The following is a 20988-nucleotide window of genomic DNA, read 5'->3' on the forward strand; positions in this document are numbered from 1 at the left end:
CCTATTTAGGGTGATGGTTGGCGGCCATGGTGGGGATGGATGGCGTTGGTGGTTCCAAAAGGATTTCCTGACCCTAAAGGTCCCATGGCCCCATTTAGGGACGTGGTTTGGTGGGTGGCATTGATGGTGGATGGATTTGGTGGTCCTACAAGGATTTCCTGTCTCGCTCCAATTTATGGGAGGCAGAGGAGGTTCTTTTATTGTCTCTACACCCGGCGTGAGATTAAGAAGCAACGGTTCAAATGTTGGTCCGAGCAGTTGATTACAAATCTTAATTAGGGAGATGGGGAAGGGGAGGACGGACACTGCTATGAATGAGGGTGATGGGAAGGGAAGGAGGGCGATAGGAAAGATAGGAAAGAAGCAGCAAGGAGTCTTTATAGGCAGCAAGAGGGACGCAGTCAGCAGCATGGATCCAGCGAGGTTCGCAGTTCCGTCTTGGATCCTCAGCAGCGGTGGGTCGTCAGGCCTTGCTGTTCTGTTGATGACGATGACGAAGGACGACGACGACCGTGGTGATGGTGGCCCTTTTTCAATGCTTCAAAGCGGTCGAGTCAGCTGTCTTTGCAGTGACAGCTCAAACCCAAGGTGGTTCAGTCAGCTCTCCTTGCAGTGGCAGCTTCTGGTCTGGGATCTCAGCAGGAACCTCCTTAGTTCTTATCTTCCTGGCCGTGCCAGCAGATAAGAGGGAGCAGGGCTGACCATCTGCATCCTGTTACTCACAGGACAGGATGGTATGTCCTGGAGAGCAGCTCGGCACAGAAGGACCTGGGGGTCCTGATGGACGAGAGGCTGAACACGAGCCAGCAGTGCGCAGCTCGAAAGGCAAATGGGATCCTGGGCTCCATCAGGAGAGGGGTGGCCAGCAGGGACAGGGAGGTGATCGTCCCTCTCTACTCGGCTCTTGTGAGGCCCCATCTGGAGTCCTGTGTCCAGGTGTGGAGCCCTCAGTACAAGAAAGACATTGAGATTGTGGAAAGGGTCCAGAGGAGGGCGACTAAGATGATCAGGGGGCTGTATAGGGGGCAATAAGGGGGGATGGGGGGCACTGGGGTCGTTATAGGGGGCAATGAGGGGGCTGGGGGGGCATTAGGGTGGTTATAGGGGGCGGTGAGGGGGGAATGGGGTGGGTATGGGGGGGTGGGGGGCAATGGGGGGGCAATGGAGTCGTTATAGGTGGCAGTGAGGGGAATGGGGGGCAATGAGGGGGGCTGGGGGGCAATGGGGTCGTTATAGGGGGCAGTGAGGGGGGAATGGGGTGGGTATGGGGGATGGGGGGATTTGGAAAGGGTCCAGAGGAGGGCGACTAAGATGATGAGGGGGCTGGAGCAGCTCCCCTATGAGGACAGGCTGAGGGAGCTGGGCTTTGTTCAGCCTGGAGAAGAGAAGGCTGCGGGGTGACCTCATGGCAGCCTATGGATACCTGAAGGGAACCTACAGCCAGGAGGGGAGTAAACTCTGCAACAGGGCTGACAACAGCAGGACGAGGGGAAATGGATCCGAGTTGAAGGAGGGAAGATTGAGGTTGGATGTGAGGGGGAAGTTCTAACCCTAATGTCATGGGACCCCATGGCACCCAATGGCACCTATGGGATGCTATAGGATCCATCCTGTTGGGATACAGGGCACCCCATGGTGGTGGGGGGCACCTATGGGATCCTAGAGCACCCATCCCCAGGCAGGACCCCATAGCACCCTATGGCACCCAGTGCCCCCTATGGGATCCTAGAGCATCCATCTCTGTGGGGTACAGGGGACCCCATGGCACCCAGTGACCCCTATGGGATCCTAGAGCATCCATCCCAGTGGGATACAGGGGACCCCATGGGATACAGGGCACCCCATGGCGGTGGGGGGCACCTATGGGATCCTAGAGCACCCATCCCCAGGCAGGACCCCATAGCACCCTATGGCACCCAGTGCCCCCTATGGGATCCTAGAGCATCCATCTCTGTGGGATACAGGGGACCCCATGGGATACAGGGCACCCCATGGCGGTGGGAGGCACCCATGGGATCCTAGAGCACCCATCCACAGTGGGGTTTGGGGACCCCATGGCAGTGGGGGTCACCTATGGGATCCTATAGCATCCAATGCCCCCATGAGCTCTGCCCAGGGAGGTTGTGGATGCCCCGTCCTTGGATGCATTTAAGGCCAGGTTGGACGGGGTCCTGGGCAACCTGATGTGAATGTGGATGTTTGGTGGCCCTGCCAGGCAGGGGGTTGGAACTGCATCATCCTTGGGGTCCCTTCCAACCCGGCTGATTCTGTGATCTGTGATTCTGTGATTCATAGGGGCACACAGTGCTGCCATAGGGACACAGAAGCACACCATAGGGACACATGAGGAGCCATAGGGGCACACAGGGCTGCCATAGGGACACCATAGGCACACCATAGAGACACATGAGGAGCCATAGAGGCATACAGGGATGCCATAGGGACACCATAGGGAAACCATAGGGACACATGAGGAGCCATAGGGGCACACAGGGAGCCATAGGGGCACACAGGGCTGCCATAGGGACACAGGAGGACACCATAGGGACACATGAGGAGCCATAGGGACACATGAGGAGCCATAGGGGAGCATGAGGACACCATAGGGACATATAAGGATGCTATGGGGACACATTGGGACACCATTGGGGCACATGAGGACCCCAAAGGGGCACACAGGGCTGCCATAGGGACACATAGGGACCCCATAAGGGCACACAGGGATGCCATAGGGACACCATAGGCACACCATAGAGACGCATGAGGACCCCATAGGGGCACACAGTGCTGCCATAGGGACACATAGGAACACCATAGGGACACATGAGGAGCCATAGGGGCACACAGTGCTGCCATAGGGACACATAGGAACACCATAGGGACACATGAGGAGCCATAGGGGCACAAAGGGCTGCCATAGGGACACCATAGGCACACCATCGAGACGCATGAGGAACCCATAGGGGCACACAGGGCTGCCATAGGGACACCATAGGGACACATGAGGACCCCATAGGGGCACACAGGGATGCCATAGGGACACATGAAGACACCATAGGGACACATGAGGAGCCATAGGGGCACACAGTGCTGCCATAGGGACACGTAAGGTCGCCATAGGGACACATGAGGAGCCATAGGGGCACACAAGGATGCCATAGGGACACCATAGGGACACCATAGAGACACATGAGGACCCCATAGGGGCACGCAGGGATGCCATAGGGACACATGAGGAGCCACAGGGACACACAGGGATGCCATAGGGACCTGTAACGTCACCATAGGGGCATACAGGGATGCCATAGGGACACCATAGGGACACATAAGGTCTCCATAGGGACACATGAGGAGCCATAGGGGCACACAGTGCTGCCATGGGGACACGTAAGGTCGCCATATGGACACATGAGGAGCCGTAGGGGCACACAAGGATGCCATAGGGACACATGAGGAGCCATAGGGACACATGGGGACTCCATAGGGACACATGAGGAGCCATAGGGACACATGCGGACACCATAGGGACATATAAGGATGCTATGGGGACACATAAGGTCACCAGTGGGGCACATGAGGACCCCATAGGGGCACACAGGGCTGCCATAGGGACACCATAGGGACACCATGGAGACGCATGAGGACCCCATAGGGACACACAGGGCTGCCATAGGGACACAGAAGCACACCATAGGGACACATGAGGAGCCATAGGGGCACACAGTGCTGCCATAGGGACACGTAAGGTCGCCATATGGACACATGAGGAGCCGTAGGGGCACACAAGGATGCCATAGGGACACATGAGGAGCCATAGGGACACATGGGGACTCCATAGGGACACATGGGGACTCCATAGGGACACATGGGGACACCATAGGGACACTAGGGATGCCATAGGGACACATGAGAAGCCATAGGGACACATGAGGAGCCATAGGGGAGCATGAGGACACCATAGGGACATAAAAGGATGCTATTGGGACACATAAGGTCACCATAGGGACACATGAGGAGCCATAGGGGCACACAGGAATGCCATAGGGACACATAGGGACCCCATAAGGGCACACAGGGATGCCATAGGGACACCATAGGCACACCATAGAGACGCATGAGGACCCCATAGGGGCACACAGGGCTGCCATAGGAACACATAGGGACACCATAGGGACACATGAGGAGCCATAGGGACACATGAGGAGCCATAGGGGAGCATGAGGACACCATAGGGACATATAAGGATGCTATGGGGACACATTGGGACACCATAGGGACACATGAGGAGCCATAGGGACATAAAAGGATGCTATTGGGACACATAAGGTCACCATAGGGACACATGAGGACCCCATAGGGGCACACAGGGATGCCATAGGAACACATAGGGACACCATAGGGGCACACAGGGATGCCATAGGGACACATAGGGACAGGTTGGACGGGGTCCTGGGCAACCTGATGTGAATGTGGATGTTTGGTGGCCCTGCCAGGCAGGGGGTTGGAACTGCATGATCCTTGGGGTCCCTTCCAACCCGGGGGATTCTGTGATCTGTGATTCATAGGGGCACACAGGGCTGCCATAGGGACACACAGGGCTGCCATAGGGACACCATAGGGACACCATCGAGACGCATGAGGAACCCATAGGGGCACACAGGGATGCCATAGGGACACAGAAGCACACCATAGGGACACATGAGGAGCCATAGGGGCACACAGTGCTGCCATAGGGACACGTAAGGTCGCCATATGGACACATGAGGAGCCATAGGGGCACGCAGGGCTGCCATAGGGACACATGAAGACACCACAGAGACACATGAGGACCCCATAGGGGCACACAGGGATGCCATAGGGACACATGAGGACACCATAGGGACACATGAGGAGCCATAGGGGAGCATGAGGACACCATAGGGACATAAAAGGATGCTATTGGGACACATAAGGTCACCATAGGGACACATGAGGAGCCATAGGGGCACACAGGGATGCCATAGGGACACATAGGGACAGGTAGGGACACATAGATCTGAATGTGGATGTTTGGTGGCCCTGCCAGGCAGGGGGTTGGAACTCCACGATCCTTGGGGTCCCTTCCAACCCGGCTGATGCTGTGATCTGATCTGAGCAAGAAGGAAGCTCCCCTTTCGCAATGAACACGGATGACGGTTTCTCCCCTGCTGTGAGTCCCAAGCGCTGTTTAAAGCTTGTCATCAGCTGTGAGGGCGGCTGCAGGGTGTTCAAACCGTGCCGCCAATGCGCCGGCTCCAGCCCTGCTGACTCGGGAGCCCGCCCGCAAGCTGCCAGCTCCCAGCTCAAGGCCAGGGCAGACGGCAGCCTCAAAAACACTCCTCATAAAGCCTTTAGAAAGCCTGAAAAAGAGCTTTTTCGTTGGCCGTTTCTTACTGCGATCCCTTGTCCGCACAGACCGACCTGCTTAGAAGCAAGTCTGTGCAGCAAATGCAGCGATGGGGCAATCGATGGGGCAGAGCTATAGGGCAGATTACTGGCGTAGAGCTATGGGGCGATTTATGGGACAGAGTTATGGGGTAAAGCTATGCGGCACAGCTCTGGGGCTCTATCTATGGGGCAATCAATGGGGCAGAGCTATGGGGCTGTATCTATGGGGCAATCAATGGGGCAGAGCTATAGGGCTGTATCTATGGAGCAATCTATGGGGCAGAATTATAGGGCTGTATCTATGGGGCAATCAATGGGGCAGAACTATAGGGCTGTATCTATGGGGCACAGCTATGGGGCAGAGCTATAGGGCTGTATCTATGGAGCAATCAATGGGGCAGAGCTATAGTGCTGTATCTATGGGGCAATCTATGGGGCAGAGCTATAGGGCTGTATCTATGGGGCACAGCTATGGGGCAGAGCTATAGGGCTGTATCTATGGAGCAATCAATGGGGCAGAGCTATAGTGCTGTATCTATGGGGCACAGCTATGGGGCAGAGCTATAGGGCAGATTACTGGCGTAGAGCTATGGGGCGATTTATGGGACAGAGTTATGGGGTAAAGCTATGCGGCACAGCTCTGGGGCTGTATCTATGGGGCAATCAATGGGGCAGAACTATAGGGCTGTATCTATGGGGTACAGCTATGGGGCAGAGCTATAGGGCTGTATCTATGGAGCAATCTATGGGGCAGAGCTATAGTGCTGTATCTATGGGGCAATCTATGGGGCAGAGCTATAGGGCTGTATCTATGGGGTACAGCTATGGGGCAGAGCTATAGGGCTGTATCTATGGGGCAATCTATGGGGCAGAGCTATAGGGCTGTATCTATGGGGCACAGCTATGGGGCAGAGCTATAGGGCTGTATCTATGGGGCACAGCTATGGGGCTGTATCTATGGGGCAATCTATGGGGCAGAGCTATAGGGCTGTATCTATGGGGCAATCAATGGGGCAGAACTATAGGGCTGTATCTATGGGGCAGAGCTATGGGGTAGAGCTATGGGGCTGTATCTATGGGGCAGAGCCATAGGGCTGTATCTATGGGGCAGAGCTATAGGGCTGTATCTATGGGGCAGATCTATGGGGCTGTATCTATGGGGCAGAGCCATAGGGCTGTATCTATGGGGCAGAGCTATGGGGCTGTATCTATGGGGCAGAGCTATAGGGCTGTTATCTATGGGGCAGAGCCATAGGGCTGTACCTATGGGGCAGAGCTATAGGGCTGTATCTATAGGGCAATCTATGGGGCAGAGCTATAGGGCTGTATCTATGGGGCAATCAATGGGGCAGAGCTATAGGGCTGTATCTATGGGGCAATCTATGGGGCAGAGCTATATGGCTGTATCTATGGGGCACAGCTATGGGGCAGAGCTATAGGGCTGTATCTATGGGGCACAGCTATGGGGTTGTATCTATGGGGCAGAGCCATAGGGCTGTACCTATGGGGCAGAGCTATAGGGCTGTATCTATAGGGCAATCTATGGGGCAGAGCTATAGGGCTGTATCTATGGGGCAGAGCTATGGGGCTGTATCTATGGGGCAGACCTATATGGCTGTATCTATGGGGCAATCAATGGGGCAGAGCTATAGGGCTGTATCTATGGGGCAATCTATGGGGCAGAGCTATAGGGCTGTATCTATGGGGCAGAGCTATGGGGTTGTATCTATGGGGCTGTATCTATGGGGCAGAGCTATGGGGTTGTATCTATGGGGCAGAGCTATAGGGCTGTACCTATGGGGCAGAGCTATAGGGCTGTATCTATAGGGCAATCTATGGGGCAGAGCTATGGGGCTGTTATCTATGAGGCAGAGCCATAGGGCTGTATCTATAGGGCAATCTATAGGGCAGAGCTATAGGGCTGTATCTATGGGGCACAGCTATGGGGCAGAGCTATAGGGCTGTATCTATGGGGCACAGCTATGGGGCAGAGCTATAGGGCTGTATCTATGGGGCACAGCTATGGGGCAGAGCTATAGGGCTGTATCTATGGGGCAGAGCTATGGGGTTGTATCTATGGGGCAGAGCTATAGGGCTGTACCTATGGGGCAGAGCTATAGGGCTGTATCTATAGGGCAATCTATGGGGCAGAGCTATAAGGCTGTATCTATGGGGCAGAGCTATGGGGCTGTATCTATGGGGCAGACCTATAGGGCTGAATCTATGGGGCAATCAATGGGGCAGAGCTATAGGGCTGTTATCTATGGGGCAGAGCTATAGGGCTGTATCTATGGGGCAATCTATGGGGCAGAGCTATAGGGCTGTATCTATGGAGCAATCTATGGGGCAGAGCTATAGGGCTGTATCTATGGATCAATCTATGGGGCAGAATTATAGGGCTGTATCTATGGGGCAGAGCTATAGGGCTGTATCTATGGGGCAGAGCCATAGGGCTGTATCTATGGGGCAGAGCTATGGGGCTGTTATCTATGGGGCACAGCTATGGGGCAGAGCTATAGGGCTGTATCTATGGGGCACAGCTATGGGGCAGAGCTATAGGGCTGTATCTATGGGGCACAGCTATGGGGCAGAGCTATAGGGCTGTATCTATGGGGCAGAGCTATGGGGCTGTATCTATGGGGCAGAGCCATAGGGCTGTACCTATGGGGCAGAGCTATAGGGCTGTATCTATAGGGCAATCTATGGGGCAGAGCTATAGGGCTGTATCTATGGGGCAATCAATGGGGCAGAGCTATAGGGCTGTATCTATGGGGCAATCTATGGGGCAGAGCTATATGGCTGTATCTATGGGGCACAGCTATGGGGCAGAGCTATAGGGCTGTATCTATGGGGCACAGCTATGGGGCAGAGCTATAGGGCTGTATCTATGGGGCACAGCTATGGGGCTGTATCTATGGGGCAATCTATGGGGCAGAGCTATAGTGCTGTATCTATGGGGCAGAGCTATAGGGCTGTATCTATGGGGCAGAGCCATAGGGCTGTATCTATGGGGCAGAGCTATGGGGCTGTTATCTATGGGGCAGAGCCATAGGGCTGTATCTATGGGGCAGAGCTATGGGGCTGTTATCTATGGGGCAGAGCCATAGGGCTGTATCTATGGGGCAGAGCCATAGGGCTGTATCTATAGGGCAATCTATGGGGCAGAGCTATAGGGCTGTATCTATGGGGCACAGCTATGGGGCAGAGCTATGGGGCAATCTATGGGTCACACAAAAGACACCCCACGAAATAGATGAAGTTTGCAAGCGGCAGACGGACAAGCGGGGAGATGGAGGGGGCGGGGCCTGAGGTGCAGCATCCAATGGGAAGGAGAAGTGCTGCGACGGGGGTGGGGCTATGCTAATTTGCATAGCATACCGGCGCAGCAGCGGCCGCGAGCTGAGGGAGAAACGGCTGTCTTGATTAATTGGCTCTTAATGAGGAGAGCAGAGCAGCCAATCAGGATGGAGGCTCGTTAGCGACATTATGCAAATGAGAGACGGCCCAAATTCAAGCCTGGCTGTAATGCTGGGCAATCTGTGGGGCAAGGGATGGGGCAGAGCTATGGGGCTGTATCTATGGGGCAATCAATGGGGCAGAGCTATAGGGCTGTATCTATGGGGCAATCAATGGGGCAGAGCTATAGGGCTGTATCTATGGGGCACAGCTATGGGGCAGAGCTATAGGGCTGTATCTATGGGGCAGAGCTATGGGGTTGTATCTATGGGGCAGAGCCATAGGGCTGTACCTATGGGGCAGAGCTATAGGGCTGTATCTATAGGGCAATCTATGGGGCACAGCTATAGGGCTGTATCTATGGGGCAATCTATGGGGCAGAGCTATAGGGCTGTATCTATGGGGCAATCTATGGGGCAGAGCTATAGGGCTGTATCTATGGGGCAATCTATGGGGCAGAGCTATAGGGCTGTATCTATGGAGCAATCAATGGGGCAGAACTATAGGGCTGTATCTATGGGGCAGAGCTATAGGGCTGTATCTATGGGGCACAGCTATGGGGCAGAGCTATAGGGCTGTATCTATGGAGCAATCTATGGGGCAGAGCTATAGGGCTGTATCTATGGGGCACAGCCCTGGGGCAGAGCTATAGGGCTGTATCTATGGGGCACAGCTATGGGGCTGTATCTATAGGGCAATCTATGGGGCAGAGCTATAAGGCTGTATCTATGGGGCAGAGCTATGGGGCTGTATCTATGGGGCAGACCTATAGGGCTGTATCTATGGGGCAATCAATGGGGCAGAGCTATAGGGCTGTTATCTATGGGGCAATCTATGGGGCAGAGCTATAGGGCTGTATCTATGGGGCACAGCTATGGGGCAGAGCTATAGGGCTGTATCTATGGGGCAGAGCTATGGGGCTGTATCTATGGGGCTGTATCTGTGGGGTAGAGCTATGGGGCAGAGCTATAGGGCTGTATCTATGAGGCAGAGCCATAGGGCTGTATCTATGGGGCAGAGCTATAGGGCTGTATCTATAGGGCAATCTATGGGGCAGAGCTATAGGGCTGTATCTATAGGGCAATCTATGGGGCAGAGCTATAGGGCTGTATCTATGGGGCACAGCTATGGGGCAGAGCTATGGGGCAATCTATGGGTCATACAAAAGACACCCCATGAAACAGATGAAGTTTGCAAGCGGCTGATGGACAAGCGGGGAGATGGAGGGGGCGGGGCCTGAGGTGCAGCATCCAATGGGAAGGAGAAGTGCTGCGACGGGGGTGGGGCTATGCTAATTTGAGCCGCGGGGGCCGCAGGGAGCGCTGGAGGTGCCCGCAGCAGCCGGAAATGGCGGAGCCGCGCTACCCCGCCCTCCCCGCACTCTATGGTTGCCTCCCTTCCTCCCTCCCTCCCTCCGGCCGGAAGTTGTTCATACCGCTTGTCTAATTCGCATTAGCGCTGCTATTGAGATGATTTCCTCCGTTCCGTGACCCCCGCTGTTATTGCTGACCTTATTTCTGTTGACCTCGCGATTCCCATCACCTTTATCGCGATATTTTAAGCTGTCGTCACCACGTACGAAACCACGATCCTTTTATTCGTTTGTAGCAAGGCGTTTACAGAATAAATTAATAATAACGATGACTAATTAAATAGAATAATATTACGTGTCATAATTAGCGACGGTACTAATAACGGTGTGACCCCCCATGGAGCTGCACAGCTCTGCCCCACGGATGTGTGACCCCACAGCTGTGCCCCATCCTTGGAGCCCCACAGCCGCATCCCGTCGATAAGGATTGAGGACAGACAATTAATTAGCAGCAGCAGGGCGCAATTAATGGAGGTCAAACCTCATCAGGCTGTGAGCGTGGAGAGCCCAGCAACGGGGAAACGGGGATGGGAGGGCAGGGATGGGGCCGCGAGGTCCCACAGCTGCGATTCCGCGGCCATTGGGGCCCCGGGGGGACGGCAATCAATTAATTGCAACGGGCAATTAAACGCCCACAGCGCGCTCTCGACTCTCCGTGTCGCGCAGAGCGAAGGACGCCCTTTTATTCAGTGACGGTCAGCAGCACGAGGTGGATCCTCACAACGCCCCGCCTCACCGCCATGGCGGCGTTACGAGTGAAACGGGGCTCTGCTGTTCGATGGTAAAGATGGCGACTGTGATCGTGACGTCCACGCGGCGCAGCCAATGGGCGCACGCTGAGAGCGTCCTACTCCTCAGCTATTGGTGGATCCTTACTACTGTCCGCCCCGCCCTCCGGAGCCGGAGCAGGGCACGCACGGACGGACGGGCGGACGGACGGACGGACGGCAGCAGGTATGGCTGGGCAAGGGGAAGAGGAAGGGGAAAAGGGAGGCGAAAGGAGGCGAGAGGAGGCGAGAGGAGGCTCCGGGGTTGGGGCGGCGCGGAGGAGCGGGCCCCGGGCTGCGGCAGGCTGGGGGCAGCTGCGGGCGCTGTGCGGGCGGCGTTACGGCCGGCTTTGGGATCTGCCGAGCGCGGGGCGCTTTGAGTCGCTTTGGGGCCCTTTGAGGGCTCCGCTGCGCCCGGTTCGGTTCCGTTTGCGGTTATTTGCGGTCGTTCCGGTGCTTTTTTGGGACCGCAGCGTTGCGGTCGGTCGGTCGGTGCCGCTCGGGCCCATGGCGGGGCGGTTGGGCGGAACGAACGCGGGGCGGCAGCGCGCGGTGGGTCGGTGGGGGCAGGGCGAACAGCAGAGAGGGAGGCGGGCAGCGCCGCAACGCCGAGCGCCGCCACGAGAGGGCGCCGAACAGCGCTACGCACGGCGCGCTGATGTCACGTGGTAGCTCTTCCTTTCGTAACGGGAAATGGCTGCGATCACGTGATCCCCTCGGGGTTCCCCTGGCACAGTGCGCCATTTCCAAGATGGCGGCCCCACATCATCTTGGCTCGCCACGTGCGTTCCTGGACCCGCCGTTTTCCCGCCCGCTTCCCGGCCCCAGCGCTCCCCCCGCGGCCGCCGGGAGCCCCGCGCTGCAGGCCGGGCCGCGTTCACACGCAGCGCGGTGCGGAGCTGTCGCTGAGGCGCTCGCAGGCTCCTCCCGAGGCGCTCTGCAGCACCGCGCTCTCCGTTCCCGCACAAGGACGCGTGCCGCTACAAAAAGGTCCCTTCCAGCCCGAACCGTTCTGCCCTGCTGTGATCTCGCAGCTCCGCACCCAGGCGCCTCCCGGTCGCCTCCAGGCTCGGTGGCTGCACCAGCTCCTGTGCAGCCGTTGCAGCGCTGACCTCGGAGAGAAGAAGTTCTTCCTGACGTCCGACCCAAAGCTCCTCGGCTCCCGGTTGCTGCCTGGGAGAAGAGGCCAAACCCCTCCTCACCGCAGCTCCGTTCAGGAAGTTGCAGGGAGCAGTGAGCACTGCCTGAGCCTCCTCTTCTGCACGCTCCAGGTCCTCCATGGCCCATCGGGGTCTCCATGCCCCACTGATGTCCCTGAGTCCCATTGGGGTCCCACAGTATCGTTGGGGTCCCACTGTCGTTCTCCACGTCCCATGGTGTCCCCATGGTGTCCCCCTCCCTTCAGGCAGTCACAGAGAGCAGTGAGGTCTCCCCTGACCTCCTCTTCTCCCCGCTGACCCATCCCCGCTCCCTCGGCCGCTCCTCATAAGCCCCCCTTGTGCTCCTCACCCTCACCGCTCTGTCGCCCTCCTTTCCACCCACAAGCGCTTGCATTTTAACACCTGTAGCCTCGTTGCTGTGAGGCTGGGCCTGCAGTTGCATCTCCCCGTCTCCTCGCTGGCTGTACGAACGACAGAGGTGTTCCATAGATGAGTTCCTCAGTTCAGTGCATTGAAAGCGTTGGAAGCCCTTTTTTTCCTGCAACACGTGGAGGTGCTGCAGCGCGGGCACAGATGGGGTTGAGCCGCGCGGCTCCGCAGAACCTCGTGGGCAGAGCGGCCCTGGCGGCTCTGGGAGCCCTGAAGGGAGGCTGTGCCGAGCTCAGCATCGGCCTCTGCTCTCGTGGAACAGCCATAGGAGGGGGGGGGAACGGCCCCGAGTCGCCCAGCGAGGTTCAGGCCGGGCTGGGGGACCTCGGAGGGCTTTTCCAAGCTCGGTGATTCTGTGGTTCCTTCTGGCAGAGCTGCTCTCCTGCTGGCACAGGGTGAAGGAGCTCAATCTATGGCCGTGACGGAGGCCATAGGGAGGGAAGGAAAGGGAAAAGGGGGGGCAAGAGAGGGGAGCTGGGCTGGAGGAAGAGAAAACAGAAGGGCAGGATCGATTGAACGAGGAAAAGTTATTTCAGCGATCCGTGATATTGGAATGCAGGATAACGGCATTTAACGCAATCCAACCGAAACCGAGATCAAATCCAAGAGAGAGAGAGGGAGAGAAGTTTCTGAGAGCAGAGCAGAGTTGGAAGGAGCAGCTGGGAAGCAGCCTCCCTTCTGCAGCTGCGTGTGAGCAGAAGGCCGGGCCGCATCCCCTCGCTGGGTGCAGAAGGAAGCTTTAACCGCTGGCGCTTTGCACGACGGCACGAGGCGGAGAAAGGCTGATAGCAGCAGGGACAAAACCACGAGGTGGAGAAAGGCTGATAGCAGCAGGGACAAAACCACGGCAGCCGCCCCACAGGGACGCGATGGGAGGAGGCAGCGCCACCATCGCAGGGACAGGACAGCAGCGACTGCAGGGGATCCGGCAAACGGGTCGGGTTGACTGGAATGCAGTTAATGCTGGTTACACAGGGCTGCGGCTCAGCAAAAGCTGCAGCTTACAGCAGCTGACAGAGCGGGCCCTGAAAGCAGGGAGCGATGGAACCGTTGTGCTGCAGGGCCTGAAAGGAGAGCAGAAATGTCCTGACTGGGGGGGGGGGGGGGGCAGCACCAGGGGCTCCTTCTGTGAGCTCTGAGATGGAAGGACCCCAATGGTTCCCTCCCTTTAAGGCACGGCAGAGTTGTGCATCTCCTCAGGCACAGCAGTGACCCACATCTCCTCAGGCACAGCAGTTCCACACGCTTCCTGACACGGCTGGGTGGTGCTGTGCAGGACGGAGCGCAGCAGAGGCTGCTGGAGGTAGCAGTGACGGCTCAGAGGCACCCAGCAGCACAGTCGTGTTGATGGGATCCATCAGTGTGGCTGCATCCCATTCCTCCATAGCACGAAGCTGTCGGCTTTGATGCACACGAAGAACTTCGCATCGTGGCAGAACGTTGAGTTGAACCCCGTGCTGCTCAGGTACCCGCATGGGCCTGTGCCTGCTATGGACCTGAGCACAGAACCACAGAATGGTTTGGGTTGGAGGGACCTCAAGGCTCACGAAGCTCCAACCCCCCACCAATGCAGGGCCCCCAACCTCCCCATTGCACGGCTGCCCAGGGCCCCATCCAAGCTGGCCTCCAACACCTCCAGGGATGGACGGGGCATCACAGCCTCTCTGGGCCGCCCTTCCAGCCCCTCCCCACTCCCATAGCAAAGAACTTCCCCTCACATCCAACCTCCAGCTGCCCTCCCTCAGCTTCCAGCCGCTTCCCCTCGTCCTGCTGCCATCTCCCCTTCGCCCCCCCTTTGTTCCCCCCCTGCCGTTTGCAGGCTCAGTGCCCCGGGACCCCAGGCAGCTCCGACTGCTAAGGACGGATGTGCGCAAGGCGCTGGGAGCCGCAGCCTTTCCCTTCGCTCTGCTCGCATCCCCCCCACGTCCAGCCATGGATGCAGCTTCTCCTCAGCCCTCCTCTCGCTGCTCATTCCTTCCTTCTCCGTTCCCCCCGCTGCCCTCATCCCCTCCCATCCTCCCCCCCTTTCCCGTTGACTCCCCTCCTGTCTGCAGGCTCCCTTCAGCTCCTGCAGCTGCACTGCGCTCACCCCCAGCTTCTCTGCTCCATGCTGAACAGCCCAGCTCCCAGCCTGTCTGCAGGGCGGTGCTGCAGCCCCTGCTCATCTCCGTAGCACAGGAGGGAGCAGAATGGGAAACCCAATCCCAAACCCATCCCAGCCAGACCCATAAGAGATCCCAGCCGGACAGACGGACGCACACACTGACCGGTTGGTGAAGGTTCTGCCATCGGCCCACGTCCAGCGCTCGTCCCCTCCTGCCCTGTGCAGCCCAATCCAGTGGTGTTTCCAGCCCTGGTACCGATGCACGAAGTCCTGTGAACAAACCCAGGTGTGCTTGGAGCCCTTGGGGCACTTTTCCCAAGCCCAAATCTCAGTTCCCACGGGGCTGCAGCGCTGTGTTGGCAGCGGTGGAGGCAGAGCCTCCCCTGGAGCCGAGTGCAGGATGGGGGCACCGCAGAGGGACCCGCGTGGACCGCGTCGATGGGCTGAGCAAAACTCTGTCAGCTTCCATAGGGCCGAGTGGGGGCTGCTGCGTTTTGGGCCCCGCGACCCCTACAGGCTTGGGGAGGAGTGGCTGAAAGCTGCCTGATGGAAAGGGAGCTGGGTGTGCTGGTGGGCAGCAGCTGAGCGTGAGGCAGCGGTGTGCAGCTGGCCAAGAAGCCAACGGCGTCCTGCCTGGGATCAGGAGCAGGGAAGTCGTCCTGCCCTGTGCTCAGCTCTGGGGAGGCCTCACCTCGAGCGCTGGGTTCAGCGTTGGGCACCTCGGTGCAGAAGGGACGTGGAGGGGCTGCAGAGGGGCAGGGAAGGGCAGCGAGGGTTGGGGTGGGGGCTGTTGGGTGTGGGGCAATGGGGGCTGAGGGCAGAGCTGACGGCTCTCTTGCAATGCCGGGGAGGGGACGGCAGTGATGTTGGTCTCAATGGTGACGGGACGAGGGGAAATGGCCTCGAGTTGTGCCAGGGGAGGCTGAGGTTGGATCTGAGGAAACGCTTCTGTGCACAAAGGGCTGCTGAGCGGTGCGATGGGCTGCGGGGAGGTGGCTGAGCCAGCAGCCCTGGAGGTGGTTAAAAGGCTCTGATGTGGTGCTCAGGGCCGTGATGGAGCAGAGGGCCCTTGGAGGTGGGGGAGGATGGTTGGGTTGTGGCTGCACTCGGTGATCTTTGAGGTCTTTTCCAAGCCAAGCAATCTTAGATGGGGACGTGATGCTGTGCCTGCTCAGCCCAGTGCCTTCCCAAGGCATCTCCTCGTGGCTTTGGAGTGGGGTGAATTGGGGGCATCTCATGGCTTTGGCGTGGGGTGAATTGGGGGCATCTCATGGCTTTGGAGTGGGGTGAATTGGGGGCATCTCATGGCTTTGGAGTGGGGTGAATTGGGGGCATCTCATGGCTTTCATGGCTTTGGAGTGGGGTGAATTGGGGGCATCTCATGGCTTTGGAGTGGGGTGAATTGGGGGCATCTCATGGCTTTGGTGTGGGGTGAATTGGGGGCATCTCATGGCTTTGGTGTGGGGTGAATTGGGGGCATCTCTTGGCTTTGGTGTGGGGTGAATTGGGGGCATCTCGTGGCTTTGGTGTGGGGTGAATTGGGGGCATCTCATGGCGTTGGGTGTGGGGTGAATTGGGGGCATCTCATGGCTTTGGAGTGGGGTGAATTGGGGGCATCTCATGGCTTTGGAGTGGGGTGAATTGGGGGCATCTCATGGCTTTGGAGTGGGGTGAATTGGGGGCATCTCATGGCTTTCATGGCTTTGGAGTGGGGTGAATTGGGGGCATCTCATGGCTTTGGAGTGGGGTGAATTGGGGGCATCTCATGGCTTTGGAGTGGGGTGAATTGGGGGCATCTCATGGCTTTGGTGGGAGTGAATTGGGGGCATCTCATGGCTTTGGTGTGGGGTGAATTGGGGGCATCTCATGGCGTTGGTGTGGGGTGAATTGGGGGCATCTCATGGCTTTGGTGTGGGGTGAATTGGGGGGCATCTCATGGCTTTGCTGTGGGGTGAATTGGGGGCATCTCATGGCTTTGGAGTGGGGTGAATTGGGGGCATCTCATGGCTTTGGTGGGAGTGAATTGGGGGCATCTCATGGCTTTGGTGTGAGTGAATTGGGGGCATCTCCCGGCTTTCATGGCTTTGCTGTGGGGTGAATTGGGGGCATCTCACGGCTTTGGTGTTTGTTGAATTGGGGGCATCTCGTGGCGTTGGTGTGGGGTGAATTGGGGGCATCTCATGGCTTTGGAGTGGGGTGAATTGGGGGGCATCTCATGGCTTTGGAGTGGGGTGAATTGGGGGCATCTCATGGCTTTGGTGTGGGGTGAATTGGGGGCATCTCATGGCTTTGGTGTGGGGTGAATTGGGGGCATCTCGTGGCTTTGGTGTGGGGTGAATTGGGGGCATCTCGTGGTGTTGGTGTGGGGTGAATTGGGGGCATCTCATGGCTTTGGTGTGGGGTGAATTGGGGGCATCTCATGGCTTTGGAGTGGGGTGAATTGGGGGCATCTCATGGCTTTGGTGTGGGGTGAATTGGTGGCATCTCATGGCGTTGGTGTTTGTTGAATTGGGGGCATCTCGTGGTGTTGGTGTGGGGTGAATTGGGGGCATCTCATGGCTTTGGTGTGGGGTGAATTGGGGGCATCTCATGGCGTTGGTGTGGGGTGAATTGGGGGCATCTCGTGGTGTTGGTGTGGGGTGAATTGGGGGCATCTCATGGCTTTGGAGTGGGGTGAATTGGGGGCATCTCATGGCTTTGGTGTGGGGTGAATTGGGGGCATCTCTTGGCTTTGGTGTGGGGTGAATTGGGGGCATCTCGTGGCTTTGCTGTGGGGTGAATTGGGGGCATCTCATGGCGTTGGCGTGGGGTGAATTGGGGGCAGCAGGAGCAGTTGGTGCAGCCCCACCAGTGTTTGCTCCCCACCCCACGTTGGCAGTGCAGCTCACACCCCGCTCTCACCGTCTGCTCCTCCGTGTCCAGGGTGGCCAGGGAAGCTCCGTGTTGCTGGCAGTGCTCCCTGCTGCTGTTCCAGTCTCTCTTGGTGTCCGAGAAATAAAAGCATTTCCCTTGCAAACCCAGCCAGCCGTTGGGGCAGACATGGCGGAAGCCCGGGGGGGGGGGGGGGCACGGCTCAAGTGGGCGCACTGAAAAGGAGAGAGTAAATGAGAGACAAGGAGCTGAAATGAGTGCATTGCTGCAATCCCCCTGCAGCAGGTCGGGGTTGGGGCGCAGCGATGGCCTCCAACAGCAGAGCTTGGGAAGGTGGAGCAGGAGGTGGTTTGGGGCGGCACCCCAGGAGCTGGGAGGGGGGGCCGTGCCTGGGGGGCAGCTCAGGGTGCTGGGAAACCCCATTATCCCCCTTCCCACGGCCACAGTGGGGATTGGGGGGCTCTCACCTCTCAGAATCAGCAGCGTGAGGATGGCGCCCACCAGCACTCCGCTCCCAAAGATCAAAAGGGCTGCTTCCCTTCTGCCCAGCTTGCGTTTGCAGCCTGGTGGGGCACAGAGACCAGAGTGGGTTGGCAGCAGGGACAGGGAACAGAGCAGTCCCTGTCTGCTCTGCCCTCGTGAGGCCCCATCTGCAGCACTGCGTCCAGGTGTGGGGCCTCCAGTGCAAGAAAGACAGGGAGCTGTTGGAGAGGGGGCAGAGGAGCCACAGAGATGAGCAGGGGCTGCAGCACCGCCCTGCAAAGAGGCTGATGGAGCTGGGCTGTTCAGCACGGAGCAGAGAAGCTGGGGGTGAGCTGAGTGCAGCTGCAGGAGCTGAAGGGAGCCTGCAGACAGGAGGGGAGTCAACGGGAAAGGGGGGGGAGGATGGGAGGGGATGAGGGCAGCGGGGGGAACGGAGAAGGAAGGAATGAGCAGCGAGAGGAGGGCTGAGGAGAAGCTGCATCCATGGCTGGACGTGGGGGGGATGCGAGCAGAGCGAAGGGAAAGGCTGCGGCTCCCAGCGCCTTGCGCACATCCGTCCTTAGCAGTCGGAGCTGCCTGGGGTCCCGGGGCACTGAGCCTGCGAATGGCAGGGGGGAACAAAGGGGGGGCGAAGGGGAGATGGCAGCAGGACGAGGGGAAGCGGCTGGAAGCTGAGGGAGGGCAGCTGGAGGTTGGATGTGAGGGGAAGTTCTTTGCTATGGGAGTGGGGAGGGGCTGGAAGGGCTGCCCAGAGAGGCTGTGATGCCCCGTCCATCCCTGGAGGTGTTGGAGGCCAGCTTGGATGGGGCCCTGGGCAGCCGTGCAATGGGGAGGTTGGTGGCCCTGCATTGGTGGGGGGTTGGAGCTTCGTGAGCCTTGAGGTCCCTCCAACCCAAACCATTCTGTGGTTCTGTGAGAGCAGATGGGCTCCGGCTCTGTTCCCCGTTCAGCCTTTCCTGCTGCGTTCCAGCAAGGATCGCAGATTCCGTTCTCTTACCCCGTTGCTTTTCATCTCCTGGGCAGGACGGCTGCACTTCGAGCTGTGGGAGGCAATTTGGGCGTTGTTCTCCTGCTGCCATCGTGGGGAAGCGTGGGGTGGTGGAGCCCAGAGCCGTGCTGTGGGAGCTGGGAGGGGGAGAGGAGGCACAGGACGGGGCTTTAGGTATCACAACGGGTTGGAAGCAAACAGTGCCTTGTCTGCGTCCAAGGCCAAACGGACCCAAACTGCACCGGATGAGCCCTAAATGGACCCAAACGGCTGCACTTGGCCCAGAAACGGGGGCAAGGTGCCTAAAAGGCCCAGAAATGGCACCAAATCCACTCAAAAGAGGCAGAAACAGCCGCAGACCGTCCCCAGATTGACCAAAAGAGGCTTAGAGCCACCCGAACAGACGTGGCGTGGGCCCAAGCGGGCAGAAACGGCCCAAAGGCAGCAGAACGGCCCCAAAACGGCTCGGAACGGACCCCAAAGGCCCCACAATTGACCCCAAAGCCCAGGAGCGGCCCGAACGGCCCCACAGCTGCCCGAGGTGGACGCGCCCGGTCCCAAAGCAGCCCCAAATGAGCTGAGGCGGCCCCACTTGGCCGAAGAGCCCCAAGGGAGGCCGAGGTGACCGCGAGCGGCCCCAGCACGGCCCTCAGACGGCACAAAACGGCCCCGAATGACCCCTAGCGGCCCCCGGTCGCCCGAAGCGGCCCACGCTGCGCTGACCTCCCATAACGGCCCCGCGGGCACAGAGCCGTCCGGAGGCGACCTGACAGTTGTTCCCGAAGGAACCGAATTCGGATCGGGCAGGAAGGGGTTAAGGCTTCCGCCGCTGTTCGGCTACCACGTGACATCAGCGCGCCGTGGCGTAGCGCTGTTCGGCGCCCTCTCGTGGCGGCGCTCGGCGTTGCGGCGCTGCCCGCCTCCCTCTCTGCTGTTCGCCCTGCCCCCACCGACCCACCGCGCGCTGCCGCCCCGCGTTCGTTCCGCCCAACCGCCCCGCCATGGGCCCGAGCGGCACCGACCGACCGACCGCAACGCTGCGGTCCCAAAAAAGCACCGGAACGACCGCAAATAACCGCAAACGGAACCGAACCGGGCGCAGCGGAGCCCTCAAAGGGCCCCAAAGCGACTCAAAGCGCCCCGCGCTCGGCAGATCCCAAAGCCGGCCGTAACGCCGCCCGCACAGCGCCCGCAGCTGCCCCCAGCCTGCCGCAGCCCGGGGCCCGCTCCTCCGCGCCGCCCCAACCCCGGAGCCCCTTCTCCTATCATAGAATCATAGAATCCCCAAGGTTGGAAAAGACCTCAAAGCTCACCCAGTCCAACCGTTCCCCCATTCCCAACAGCTCCCACTAAACCACGGCCCTCAACACAACATCCAGCCTTTCCTTGAACACCCCCAGGCTCGGTGCCTCCACCACCTCCCTGGGCATCCATTCCAGTGCCTGACCACCCTTTCTGAACAGCAATTCTTCCTCATGTCCAGCCTGAATCTCCCCTGCCGTAGCTTGAAGCCGTTCCCCCTGGTCATATCACTGATGACACGAGAGCAGAGGCCGACCCCCAGCTCACTGCAGCCTCCCTTCATGCAGCCATAGAGAGCAATGAGGTCTCCCCTGAGCTCCTCTTCTCCATGCTGAACATTCCCAGCTCCTTCAGCCTCTCCTCATCAGCCCTGTGTTCCAGACCCCTCACCAGCTTCGTTGCCCTTCTTTGAACACGTTCCAGGGCCTCAATATCTTTCCTGCAGTGAGGGGCCCAAAACTGGACACAGTACTCCTCTCCTCCCCTCCCTTTCCCCCTTCCTCTTCCCCTTGCCCAGCCATACCTGTCATCCGTCGTCGTCCGTCCGTGGTCCGCAAATAGGAGCGCAGCTGTCTGGATACAAACTGCACTCCGGCCACCGTCCAGGAGAAGAACTGGAAAAGTGCCCGGCTCCGGGGACGGGGCGGGCC

General features: G+C 58.7%; 1 protein-coding gene across 1 annotated transcript; it reads right to left on the reverse strand.

Moving 5' to 3' along the window:
* Nucleotides 1–13688: 13688 nt before the first annotated feature.
* On the reverse strand, nt 13689–20982 carry LOC125687822 (C-type lectin domain family 2 member B-like). The gene is made up of 6 exons (XM_048933103.1): nt 20862–20982; nt 19046–19173; nt 18033–18128; nt 17596–17780; nt 14858–14964; nt 13689–14086 (listed from the first exon to the last, which is right to left on the reverse strand). The coding sequence occupies exons 2-6, from the start codon at nt 19125–19127 to the stop codon at nt 13948–13950; spliced, it is 609 nt and encodes a 202-aa protein (XP_048789060.1). The 5' UTR covers nt 19128–19173; nt 20862–20982; the 3' UTR covers nt 13689–13947.
* Between the last annotated feature and the right edge of the window lie 6 nt (nt 20983–20988).

The sequence above is a fragment of the Lagopus muta genome, unplaced genomic scaffold, assembly GCF_023343835.1.
Source record: "Lagopus muta isolate bLagMut1 unplaced genomic scaffold, bLagMut1 primary scaffold_91, whole genome shotgun sequence".
In the NCBI taxonomy this organism is placed as follows: Eukaryota; Metazoa; Chordata; class Aves; order Galliformes; family Phasianidae; genus Lagopus; species Lagopus muta.

Coding starts and splice junctions, on each gene's coding strand:
- LOC125687822 (XM_048933103.1), bottom strand. CDS start 19,127: ATGGCAGCAGGAGAACAACGCCCAAATTGCCTCCCACAGCTCGAAGTG. Junction 18,129..19,045: donor AGGAGATGAAAAGCAACGGG/GTAAGAGAACGG, acceptor GTGCCCCACCAG/GCTGCAAACGCAAGCTGGGC. Junction 17,781..18,032: donor CACGCTGCTGATTCTGAGAG/GTGAGAGCCCCC, acceptor TCTCCTTTTCAG/TGCGCCCACTTGAGCCGTGC.